The sequence below is a fragment of the Frankliniella occidentalis genome, unplaced genomic scaffold, assembly GCF_000697945.3.
Source record: "Frankliniella occidentalis isolate FOCC.00 unplaced genomic scaffold, Focc_3.1 Scaffold126, whole genome shotgun sequence".
Lineage (NCBI taxonomy): Eukaryota > Metazoa > Arthropoda > Insecta > Thysanoptera > Thripidae > Frankliniella > Frankliniella occidentalis.
The window spans coordinates 500,474-513,359 of NW_026267253.1; the positions used below are offsets into that span (position 1 = coordinate 500,474).

Below are 12,886 nucleotides of genomic sequence, written 5' to 3' on the forward strand. Positions count from 1 at the left end.
TCAAGTGGACAGACGACTGATTACTGTTGCGCATGCGCCACTCCCTGCTTCGTTTCCGTTTCCAAAGTTGCTCGTTCCTCCATGACGAGTGGAAAAACACACACGGATTGAGTGCCAAACATAATTGACTGCTGTCTTAACATTTTATCGACGAGAAATGTGAAGTCTCCTCGTCCATTTCCTTCGTCGACCACAGTGGATTTCAATTGATATGAACTGTTCTGAACGGTACATCAAAAGTCTCGTAAGAAAATCACTTTTCATTTGTCTAGAGCTGCAGCAGAAAATGTCTTTGTTTGGATATGTATATATCTGGAATATAAGTTGAAAAATATGACAAACAAGGAGTTGCTTTGCAGTGAGGGTTTCAACAAGGTCTTTTGTTAAATTTCCATCGCTTCAGAAACTACAGGGTGTACCGTATCCGAAATAATAGCTACCTCGCTCGTGTTTATGTCGTCAGAGATATCTAAGACAGCTGGCCCTACAGTTGCTCTAGGTCAGCTGTTCCTTTTTTTACCCTTTTTTTCCCTTTTGAATTCTTGACAGCAAACCAACTTTGCTTCTTATTCTCTATTACTGAATGAGATTGCTGTGTTCCTATCAGACAATGAATCAACATCTTTGATTCAGTCAAAATATTTTAAATTTTTGATGTGATACAGATCCAATTGTAGCAGAACACTTGTGTTCTTGTTTGTTGTTTTTTTGCTACTTAGGTTTTTTTTATGACACAATTACAGCCTATGAGTTGAGGTTGATTCTCAAGGATTGATGCTGATGCAGTACAAAAAGACCATTTTCTATTATATCTGAAAAAAAACATTTTTGTTTTCTTCATACACTTTTTTCTGCTTTTTTTTTTACAGAATTCGTGGCCTGTTTACATGGTGCAAAAGCTGTAGTGTACTAACAGCCGTGAGACAGCATTTGCTCTGTAGTTCTGGGAAATCTTAGATAAAAAGTGAGAAATAAATGTAATTTCAAGTTGTGAAAAAATCTTACTCAAAATGTTAATACTGTCTTTTTGTTGTTTTTTTATTTATTTTTTTATTGTAGCCATGGATATGATGTTTGAGGCTTACCTCACTAATGAAGCTGTGCAGCTGGAGCCTGATGACATCCCAAATACCAAGGAACCTGTTTGGATACTTGGCAAAAAATATAGTGCCATAGATGGTAGGATGTTTTCTCATTTTCTTTTATTTTTCTGAAATTAAAAATTGACACACTGCTGTTGCTGTTTTTCCCAGATTTAGAGCTGATTAGACAAGACATTCGCTCACGTCTTTGGTTTACCTACAGACGTGGCTTTGTCCCGATTGGAGACTCAGGCCTTACATCTGATAAGGGATGGGGGTGTATGCTTCGCTGTGGTCAGATGGTGCTGGCACAAGCTCTTCTCAATTTGCACCTTGGCCGTGAATGGTTGTGGAGTGCAGAGAGTAAATGCCAAGCATACTTGCAAATTTTACGTCTTTTTGAGGACAGACGAGGTGCTGTATATTCAATCCATCAAGTTGCTCAAATGGGTGCGACAGAGGGAAAGGAAGTTGGTCAGTGGTTTGGGCCCAACACTATAGCACAAGTTTTGAAGTTAGTCATTTTTTCCCTCAACTAAATAAGGGTCAGGCTACCAAATAGGAACAGATCATTATTACTGTATATTTTCTTATTGTTACAGAAAATTAGCATTCTATGATGAATGGAGCTCTGTTGCATTCCATGTTGCTTTGGACAACACCATTGTGATTAGTGAGATCAGTAAGTAAATTAAATTCTGGTCAAGATTTTTTGTTTTATTCTATCAAACTGTACAATATGTCTTGTATTGTTCATTACAGAACAGCTTTGCCGAGGAACGGAACCTGGAAATCGGTGGAAACCTTTAGTTTTAGTTATACCACTGAGACTTGGCCTTAGTGAAATAAATCCTATTTACCTTAAAGGCTTAAAGGTATGAAAATATCATTGTCTACATCCATCTATACTAAACAAATATTTAATGAGTTTGGTGACTAAATTCAGTATTTTCTTTCAGACTTGCTTTTCATTCCGACAGTCTTTGGGTGTAATAGGGGGAAAACCCAATCATGCATTGTACTTTATTGGTTGTGTAGGTAAGTAAATTAAGTCTTCTTTGTTTACTCTGTGTGACTTTTCATTCAAAATATACCTATATTACATTTTTCCATGTTTCTTTATTAGGTGATGAAGTAATTTATCTTGATCCACACACAACCCAGCAGACATGCTTTGTTGAAGGAAAGGATAATGAAAGTGAACGTCAGGCTGATCTAACATACCATTGTCCAAATGCAAGTCGGTTGCATATTTTGAATATGGACCCATCACTTGCTGTGGTAAAGAATTTACATTATTTAAAATAAAAGCAATTGTTTAACAAAATTTATTTTTTAATTACAATTTTTCTCCTTTAGTGTTTCTTCTGTTCTACTGAACATGAGTTAGACTCTTTGTGTCAGTTGTTCCGTGAAAGAATAGTAGAACAGGAAAAGCAACCATTATTTGAAGTTTGTGAAGAGAAGCCAGACCGTTGGTCTCCTGTCAGCAAACAAGATGATTTATTAGGAGCCTGGGCACAGGAAGGTAAGATGATATTATATTTCCCCCTCACACACACACACACACACGAACACACAAATGCAAGCTAAACTTATCCTTTTTTTTACAGCAAGTGAAAATATGGACAGTATGCTGGAAGATTCAGATGAAGATTTTGAATTATTAGGGTAAAAAGTTATCTATATGTTCAAATCACTATAGTTTGGAAAGTGTGCTTTTGCACACAGAAGCCAGCTACCAGAAAATTTGTTATCTCTTTTTTTACCATGTTATATTTATGTAATGAGGTGATTACATTTGTTTTCTTAGCAGATAAAGCAGTCCAATGCCAGCTGCATCAATGCTAACAACATAATAAAATGGTGTTCAGACTTGTAAAGTTCATTTCGTTCTTTGCTCACATGTATGTGCTCAGGCCTTAGTATAACAGTTTGTTTTCTCCATCATTATCTTCCGTAAGTTCACGATGTTAGGTAATACACAATACTGCCCCTTCTTGCTTTTAACTTTGAATTTACTGGTTACTTGTGATTGTGATTTTGGAGTGCTCTGCTAAAAAACTAATGATAATTGAAAAAAAACATTCTGACTGCCCCAAGGTGTGTACTTTTTGATGGAATTTAAAGTTTCATGTCTTTCTGTACAATCCACTGTGATTTTCAATATTTATGTCTCTTTTGCATGGTCAATATACTTAGTCAAGTTACCCAAAGATGAGATCACAAAGTAGAGTAGGAAAATTTTAGTGATTAGAAAGCAAAGGTGCAAAATATGAATCATAATCATAATTGTACTTGTTTTGTGTAAATAATCAATGCATGTGAATACTATCAATTCTAGTGGATATATAGCTTGTGAATACTTATTTGTACAAAATGGCAAGTACTGAGTGTACTTCTGCAATGGTTACAATCCTAGATTTTGAGATGTTTGCATATATGTTATGCAAGGAATGTGTTCCTGGTGTAACTCTCCATTGCAATTATTTCAATGTGCGCTAATTTATTAACATATTTGTCTAGATTCTCAAGCCTTAATTGTTTTTATGTAGAACAAATTAACTTAACATCACAAACAAGGTACATAATTACGTGTGTAAAATTGAATCTGGTTTTCACCTTCTGCTACAGTTGACGCGCCGCAGCTAAAATTGCAATCTTGTTTTTGTTTGTTTTTAAATCTGATTTGTTTTACCTATCTTGTTTTCTAGCTACAAACTGAAAACTTATGTTGGTCCATTAAATTTAGATTCAAATTATATTTTTGAATAAATTTTAAGGTTACAAAAAAGTAAATATTCATATTTGATACTTATTTTAAGATGCTGGAGTTGGACTGCACCTCACAACACTTGGATCGCCGTCATGTTATATGGTCTTCAGCTAACAGAGTACTGGAAATTACCTAGATTGGATTAAATCATCTTCAATGATCACAGATTATGTATTTCAACTAATTACAGTAACTTCCCGATAAATGAGATATACAAAATAGGTAGTCAACTATTAACATACAGTATAAATGTACAAATAATGAAGAGAAAGTTCATTACTTTCAGCTAAACTTAAAATCTTCAGGTCAGACAAATTTAACCCCGTTTGAAATTGAGAATTGTCATCATAACATGGACCAGAAAATCAATTGGCAAGAACTCTTTAGTCAAGCCCTCTCTAATGACACAAACTGAAGGGTTCCTTTCTAGAATACAACCTAATGGTAATCTTTGGACAAAGACTTCAGATGTACACAGCATAACAGTTAATTTGCATTTCTATTGTAACCCGAATTTAACGTAAGTAATATATTATAGCAAAAAGATGACCGAAAAAAACGATTCCACAGGTTAATGAATGGAACTATGTAATCAAAAATAGTCTCTTGGAATAAAAACTTGTCATTAGCCATGGAAATTCACTACACACCTTCGAAATGTACATACAGTACAAACATAGATGCTATCTAAGTTTAATTTGATCTTATTCGCTACATTCACTGTCACTGACTTGAGATTCATTTCTCTTTGGTGGCGTGTGACTTTGACTGTGGCTTTGACTGCGCCCTTGGCCACGTGGCCGTGTGCGACTATGCCCATGACCATGAGTATGACTATGACTAAAACTGTGACCACGCCGGTCATCTTCACGTCTTCGATGGTGTCTTCTAGGGCTGTGATCTCGAGGTGTTTCAGTTGTTTCGATTACATCGTGTTTCTTACGGTGGCTACTACTCCTGCTTTCTCTATGATGCCTATGATTTCTTTGTTCAACATCACTTTCATCAGCTTGGCGCCGTTTGTGCAATGGTGATCTGAAAACATTAAATAATAAGTACTCATTCAGAGACAGATAATGTGGTACAACAAGAATTGATAATAAAAAGTATAATTAGCTGTAATGACAAGAATTGTTTCACCCACCGAGAATACGAAACAGATCGGGATCGAGAACGAGATCTCTCAGGTTCAGAGTCTGTTGATGATGATACATCCTTTTTCCTCTTGCTTCTTTGTTTATTGTATGACTTATCATCCTTCCCTTTCACTGGCTTTGTAGGGCTTTCTGACTTCCTGATAGTATCAAAAATAAATACAATGAGTTATAGAAAAAGAACCCCTCTATACCCCACATCACAGCAATGATATTCTCCTCATACCTTGAGCCTTTAATGGTCTTTTTCTTATCAACCGTTGGTTGCCGAGGTAAGTGAGAGGAAGCTGTAAAGAAAACAACAAAAACAGAGAACATGTAAGAAAGAGAAAAATTCGATTAATTGTCTGATGCAAAATTACAATCACCTGCTAGTCTTGCCATAAGTGAAGTTCTAGGTATGCTAGCCTCATGGAAATTTAAAACACCAGCATCTTGTTTTTCTCTCCTAGAAAGACAGAAAATCATTCACAATTATTTGAGTGTCCTAAAGGTGTTTTATTTGTTTGTTTGTTTTGATAAAGAAGCCTTGTGACTGGCAAAATAAAGAAATTATTTTTACTTTAATTGAGTTGGAGAAGGGGTGGAATGCCTAGAGGCAGCATCTGAATCGCTGGTAGGATGAGTACTTCCTGTGAGATATAGTAGAAAAGAAGTAAAGTTTTGTCAAAATTATTTCAAATATAAGTACCCACACATTAAAAATAGAGAACTTCAAAATGTACCATTCTTACTCAAGTGGCGCTCTTTTTGCAGCCTGCTCAAAAATGCAGCAGCCTTTCTTTTCCTTTCTTGTCTCATTGTATCTGTCACAACAAAGTGTCTTTATTAAAAGTTACAATGTTTAAATAACAAACATAAAGTACAACAGTTACAGTAAAACTGTCTGCTTCATTCATTTATAGTGGATTCATGTAAACTGATAGATCTTACCTGACACTTTTGGAGTATCATCAGCCTCTTCTGTAAGATCAATTACTTCTGCTTCTGCCATCACATTTATTGGCTCTGCAGTGTCTTGAGTCATATTTTTTTTATCCATAATATCATTTTTCTCATGTGGAGGCTTGTCACTGGCTTCTGTTGTGTCTTCACATTTTTGCTCCTTGGTCAACTGATTGTTTTCATTTACATTTCTCAGACCGTCGTCTTTTGGATCTTTGACAAGGGGTGGGGTTTCAACAGCTAATGGTGGCTCTGGAGGCGGACTTGAAGTTTCAATCTTTGAGTCTATTTCTGTAGGGAAAATATCTTGATTGCATTCTTCCTTAATTCTTCTCTGCATCTCCTGATCCCGGAGTTGTTTCTCTTTTTCTCTGAGTAACTGTTGAAGTCTTCGCATTTCTTCCTCTGGAGTAGCTAAAGCAGAAGCAGGAGGAGAACTATCTTCAATGCTCTGCTCTGGGGGTTTTACTTCAACTAGATTTGATGGCTTGCCTGCTGTTTCATTTTTTCCATCACATTCTCCCTCAGAGCTTTCTTCTTCAACAGGAAGAGCACTTTTTACCTCTTTCAATATTTCTGCTTCTTTTGGTTTTTTAATTGAAAAGCAGACTGGAGCTGTACAAAAACAAGAGAATTAGCTGTAAAATGAGTATGGTAATAAAAACTTAAGTTAGTATACATATAAGGAATGTATATGTATATTACCCAATTTTGGTTTCCCTTTTTGATCTGATTTACTGTTTTCTTGTTCACTGTCCTCTGATTCAGAGGAATCATCACTGTATTCATATCCTGGGAGAAGAATTGGCCGTGGCTTTTTGTCTGGCAGCGCTTTTTTTTTAACAGCGTCTTGGTTGGGCTTTTGAGAGTTGTTACAACTTGTTGAGGCTTGACTAAAATTTATAGGAGGTTCTAATCCTTGGTAAACACGAACTTTGTGATCATAATACGGATGAAACTTGTGTCCCACATCCAAAAAAGCAAATCTCTCATCACCTTAAAAACCAGAAAATATTTGATAAGAGAAAAAATGAGAAAAACATGAAGGTCAAACAAAATATGATTTAGAGAATAAACCATACCTTTACTCCTTACAACAGATTCAAAGTCTCTACCATTTTTGATCACATAGCTTGCCATTTTGTCAATAATGACCTGAATGTCAGGTGGTGGTGCAAGAATTGAATGGTTGACTTGAGAACTATTGTCTTTTCTGAAAAATATCATTACAGTATTGTTGTTAGATTCCATCTCATAATATCTGATGAGTTTTAGAACAGATAAAGTATGTTAAAAATTTAAAAGAAGTCTTACCCCGCGCTCTCTCCCGGTGAACCAGGACCTAGAACAAAGAAAAAATAAGTATTTTAGTATATAATAATAATGCTAATTCACAAAATGTAGAAATATTAAAAAACACAAGCAAAACAAAAAAGAGGAGGAGCCAAACTGCAAACTTACCAGAATTGTCATCTGTCAATTTACCTTGCCTGTCTTTAATCTTATTAACAAGCATGGAATAAGCGCAGTCTGCAGAAGGCTTGTAACTGATGCTGGGGATACTGGGTGCCTGTAAAAGAGGATTACAATAAATAGCTGCACCTTTCTATGCTTTGGCCATCCGGTCCCCTTATAGTAATGCATATATATATTTCATTATGGATGCTACAAAATTAGTCATCCATGAAACATAGCCTTTAGGTCTGGAAGTAAGGAGATGGAAATGAATCATGAAATAGTGCCAGAAAAACTGTACTATGAAACTGCGACCAGGCCGGACTCCTTAAGGTGGAGGGAAGATAAGATAATGAATACCGCAACACGTAAGAACAAACCAAAGAATTCTGTACGCAAAACAGCTCCTTACTTCCTAGTTAAGCATTAATTTTTCTTATTCTAAAAATTGTGAGGAATTGTATACGAATAACGCCACGCGGCAAAAGGAATTTACAGAATATATCAGTAGATACCATTTATAAATTTTGCCTGGAATAAACCAGAAACAACCACGGAGCTGTTTCTGGGATAGGTTTAGTGATATACCTAGCTCCACCATAAATTAAACCATTTAATCAGCTTCACTATAATTAAATGATTTAATTTAATGATTTAGAACATTTGTTTACCCCTAAGCATTTATCCACCAATTCTATAAGATCCAGCATGTCTCCAATGAGCTTGCTCTTTAAAGATGCCCTGAAATCAGAAAGAAGCAGTTGATTATCACTTTGGATTATACAGCTTAAAACTAAAAGTTAGTCTGATATGAAAGGGAAACATTTGCAATAGGTAATATTTCATAACACTGAAAACGTGGCGTTTAGGTGGTGCAGGTAAAATATATGGTACATACAATTACACACACACACACACACACTTTTATGTGAAACAATTTGTTGACACATACCATCAGAACATACAATGTTCAAACTTTGTTACCATTTGCAGAAATTATGTAAGATCTCTAGATTGCATGGTTTGGGATAGTTATGGTTGGAAACAAACTAGTGTTTGAATTCCAGGATGTTAACCAGAGTATGTGTCATTTAAACGTACTAACCACAATCAAAACTAAATTTAAAAATGTTGCAACCAGCTGAAAGTGAATGTTTAAAATTACTTGATTCCTCATCTTTTAAAATATAAGAGACAAATCAAAATTTAGATGATCTTTAGAGGAAACCAACAAAACAGGTAAATTGACAAGGAGCCATGAATTACCAGTCACCAGTACAGAAAACTGCAGAAGGATTAGTTTCTTTTCTGGGTTTGAAGTAAACCCACCTATAAGTAGGTTAACTTTAAACTTTAGATAAAATACCAAGCAAAGAGCCACAATTATAATTCAAAACTCATAGCTAATACTCACCTTAATATAGATCCTCTGATATGCAAGTAATAGGTGCTAGATAGAAAAATAGGTAAAATCTACACATGGTCACCAATCCTGACATCTTAAATAGATGGTAAGCATGCACTTAGGTTTGAAGTTTGGAAAAACTTTCAATGATAACAAATAAATCATAGAGCAAGAAAACAGTAGCATAAAATCAGTAACGACTGTAAAAATAAATTTTAAATAAAAGATAACAGTTCATCCAAATTTCAATCTCAAGTTTCTATTCAACGCCAATCATGTTTGTAACTGTTTAATGTCTACAAAGTTGGAACTTGACAACTTGCACCTTACATGCAAAATAACAAGAAAGGGATTGGACCTTAATGTTGGAATTCACGGTTACAAGCATGATTAGCTGTTTATGAATTATTGAATTATGAAAGGATTTAGACACTTAAAAATGCCTGTTGGTAATCTATAAACCTACCAATTCAACAGGTTTGGCTGCGATGGAAAGACTTGGATGGAGGTAATCTTCAGAATTCTCTGTATCTGAAATAAAATGCATTTGATCAAATTATGTTATGTGCCATATCAGTTTGAAGCCTCCTTAGAAATATGTACAGTAGCTACTTACCATTCTGTTCTTGCTGCTGTCTTTGTTGCCTTGTCAAATATCTCCCAGTTTTGATAGCCATTAAAACATGCCTATAGTAAGCATGAAGGGGGCAATCAAACGAAAGAAAAGAGAACTGCGGATTATTGGCTTGCTTCATCTTCAATATAATTTCCATCTGAGGACCCTGTGTGTTGATAAAGGCTGCAGTCTTTTCGATAATGGCATTGAGTTTGGTGCGTTCTGGCTGAAATTGAGATAAAAGTGCAATAAGAAACTAGCTTCGAAAACAGTTATTCAGAGAATGTTTCAAGTGATAAAAATTACATACAAGGACCATGCCAACAGGTACATCAAGTTCAGGGGGTGGAATAAAAGGTTCATCTTCCTCATCAGTTGCCTCACATGGATCTTTACTGTCTGCATCAGTTGATACATTTTGTTCAGTTTCTTCATCATAACTATATGCTACCTGTCCATAAGAGTTCTGAGGGTCTAGAGCCTTGTGTAACCGTTTCAGTTCCTCCTCTGAAAGGGTAAAAGTATACAAGTCATGAAAATTTTTCAATCCAAATTAGAATTTACTTTAGTATGACAATGAGACTTACCTTGATACAATGCCTCTTCAGCTTCATTATGATACAAGGCACGGTAACGTTCCTCATCACAAAGTTGCTCAACTTTCCTTTCGGCATCGGACAGAGTGGACCACAGTGCATCAGAAGCACCACCACCAAGTGGCTCTAGAGGACGTAGATCATAAACGGTGCCTCTCACGTCATATCTAAAACAGAAGATAAAACTTTAAAGCTACAGAAAAAAACGAACAAAAATACTTCATTGCATGCATATAAAACAGTTGAGCTAAGAAAACTGAGTGCAAGGCCAAAGAACAAAATGTATGTTAAAAACTATTTTAAAGATGAGGATAAATGGAGGTATAGCGCAATATAAGAACTTGAAAAGAGGTTCACGGGAGATAAGATATCAAATAACGGGAGGGAAAAATCTTTTCGGAGTTCAACAGACAAAAAATCACATAAAATTTTTGGGGTTACCTGTCTATTTTTAGAGTATCATCTCCCATCCATGGGATCAAATGCTTCCCCTGATCAATGAATAAAGCTTTTTCGTCATCACGGAATAGTTTGCAAGAATATCCAAACACGAGTAACTCTTCAGTCTCCTCCTTTCTCTTTAAAGCTGAAGAATCGAAGCGCTGAGGCCTCGCCGACGCCATGTTGACAGTGGTATTAACACACACACACACACACACACACACAAACACACATGAAGCAAAAACAAAACTCATGAGGGACCACTGCCAATGCAGCAGCAAGAAACTTCTCTTATGTTACTGAGACCTGATACGATTAAAATTACTCAATGCGAATTGAATCATGGACCGGAAAATAACTCGAACTTTAAATTTGACGAAATTGTTTGAAAACCCGTGTGCTCTCTCACTGTTACACAGCTACGATAGACTCAAGTATCAAGTAGCGTTGGTCGTCTGCATCCGTCTGCAAGTGCGGCGGGAGTTCAAACCACGGCGCTGGTGAGACGCGTCATGAGATGTATCCGTTGGGATAGACTGATAGACTCTAAGGTCGGCCGAGAGGAATCCCGTCCGACACTGGCTAAAGAGGCAAGCGGAAAACTCCGTAAGGTTACAAGAGTTGTCAACAGCTCGGGTCCCCTTCCGAGGAGGAGGTCCTGACCCACTTCCGCTCGCACTGGATGGTCTGGAGCGGGGCCAGGGCTGCGACAGGTGGCTGTAACCCTGGCGCCCCTGAGACCGATGATACGGCCCCCGCGGCGCCCCGGTGCCCGGTGCCGTGGCGGAGGAGGGGGTGGGGAGGCGGTCGGCGGCGTGGTGCTGCGTGTGGCCGCGGGCCGCCGCGGAGCTCTGCAACGCGACGGTCAAGTTTAGTAGTCGCGAGCGGAGCAGGAGCGGCTGTGTGCGCCGAGCAGCACAGAGGACTTCACCCGCGCACCGGCCCACCCATGAAGCACCAGCAGGGGAAGACCGGAGATACGGTGGCAGGTGAGCAGTGCGGTGCGAGTGGTGTCGACCGACCGACGTTACGTTGACCCAGTTTTGAGGGGGGTGCGGTTTTAGAGTGGCATTGCGAGCGGCACCCCGCCCGCGTATTGCCCGGGCCCGCCGGGCTGCTGCTGCAGCGGCAGGGCGCGGCGCGGCGCCGCCCCAGACCGCTTGGCTGCCGACCAGGAACGCTGCACGCGCTGCACCGGCCGCTGCGTCTATGCCACGCCACACCGCGCCGAACTGCTGGTATTTTCGCATTTTGACGAAGGCTGGGTTACACCGGTGACACTAGAGAGGATAGCTATCCTTTCTAGGGTGACACGAGCATGAGCGCCAGGAGCGGCGCTGGAACCTGACGAAACGAAAATATGTTCGCCGTTTGAGTGCATCAATACAGGGTGGCCCACAGACCCCATACATTTTGCTTATACTGTACCGCATGCAGGAGGCGTGCGGATGGGCTTGCCTACCATCGCTCACCGCGACGCGACGCCTTACAGCCCCGTGAGAGTATGCAACCCGGCCACAAAGCCTGCATCCGGCACAGTATAAGCAAATAAAGGAAGGGATCCTGTATCACGCAGTTGCTTCCGGGTAATCGCATGCCGAACGAGGCGCTCTCTGACACATCACATCCAAGTATATTAAGAAATAAAACTGCCGGCGAAGGCGCGTATCACATCCGCGCAAGTGTCACGCAGGTCCTGACCTATCCCTGCTAGTTAGGCAATTTGTGAGACAGTACGGCACTTTCCGTCGCCTCTTTTGTGATGATAGTAACAAATCGTCTTACTGAACCTATTTTCGGAGGCCGCACGTTTTCAAAACCAAAACCAAAACCAAAAAATCCGAAAAAAATCGCTTATGCCGTTATCTCTGCATTAATCAGGCAAGGTGGGTGATTTTCAATTGCCCGCTGCTTCTCCGCCGTAGCAGGGTTGAGCTTAGCATAAACGAAAGGTGTTCGCGGCTGCTTCGACCGAAATCAAGACGGGGTCAACGTCTACGAGAATACCCGCTCTGTCAACAGAAATAGAACTGCAAATGACAACAATCAAGGTCTCGACAGAGTCTTTAATAATAATTACAGCAGTGCGCCTCGATAACGTGACGTTGACGTAAAATGTTTGTCATACAGTCCATACATATGGACTATATATAAATATATTTAGACAGTGGTATTACTTTCTCAATAAGATACGTTACTCTATAAGTTCGTTGCATGACACAACAAATGTCGCATCGCATCCCGGCTATCACGCCTGTTTCCGCCCAGGGGTTTCCGGCCGCTCAGCCTGCCGCGCTAACCTCGCTGATCTCGCCTCCTGCGGTATGAAGAGGATGGCATTGTTTCGATATGGCCTTGCTAGTCTTACCGGTTTATTGGACACGGCGTCGCCCCGTTCCGCGTGGTGACCATTACC

General features: G+C 38.9%; 2 protein-coding genes across 6 annotated transcripts; one reads left to right on the forward strand and one right to left on the reverse strand.

The window, feature by feature from the left end:
• Positions 1–77: 77 nt before the first annotated feature.
• Positions 78–3,881, forward strand: LOC113201929 (cysteine protease ATG4B). 4 transcript variants are annotated; one of them, XM_026415935.2, is made up of 10 exons: positions 78–244; positions 870–977; positions 1,060–1,179; positions 1,254–1,596; positions 1,685–1,764; positions 1,845–1,957; positions 2,042–2,120; positions 2,209–2,363; positions 2,442–2,610; positions 2,696–3,881. In XM_026415935.2, the coding sequence occupies exons 3-10, from the start codon at positions 1,062–1,064 to the stop codon at positions 2,755–2,757; spliced, it is 1,119 nt and encodes a 372-aa protein (XP_026271720.1). In that variant the 5' UTR covers positions 78–244; positions 870–977; positions 1,060–1,061; the 3' UTR covers positions 2,758–3,881. The 4 variants fall into 4 exon arrangements, with proteins under 4 accessions (XP_026271720.1, XP_026271719.1, XP_052126499.1 ...); XM_026415934.2 differs by having other exon boundaries at positions 79–244; positions 870–964; XM_052270539.1 differs by having other exon boundaries at positions 82–228.
• Positions 3,882–4,010: 129 nt separating this feature from the next.
• LOC113201928 (protein suppressor of white apricot) lies at positions 4,011–10,683 on the reverse strand. 2 transcript variants are annotated; one of them, XM_026415933.2, is made up of 16 exons: positions 10,471–10,683; positions 10,021–10,196; positions 9,744–9,940; positions 9,434–9,659; positions 9,284–9,348; positions 7,419–7,527; positions 7,272–7,299; positions 7,040–7,170; positions 6,663–6,953; positions 5,946–6,572; positions 5,747–5,818; positions 5,575–5,644; positions 5,381–5,460; positions 5,239–5,299; positions 5,003–5,152; positions 4,011–4,893 (listed from the first exon to the last, which is right to left on the reverse strand). In XM_026415933.2, exons 1-16 carry the CDS (start codon positions 10,650–10,652, stop codon positions 4,563–4,565), a joined length of 2,796 nt encoding a protein of 931 aa, XP_026271718.1. In that variant the 5' UTR covers positions 10,653–10,683; the 3' UTR covers positions 4,011–4,562. The 2 variants fall into 2 exon arrangements, with proteins under 2 accessions (XP_026271718.1, XP_026271716.1); XM_026415931.2 differs by having other exon boundaries at positions 5,738–5,818.
• Positions 10,684–12,886: the final 2,203 nt, after the last annotated feature.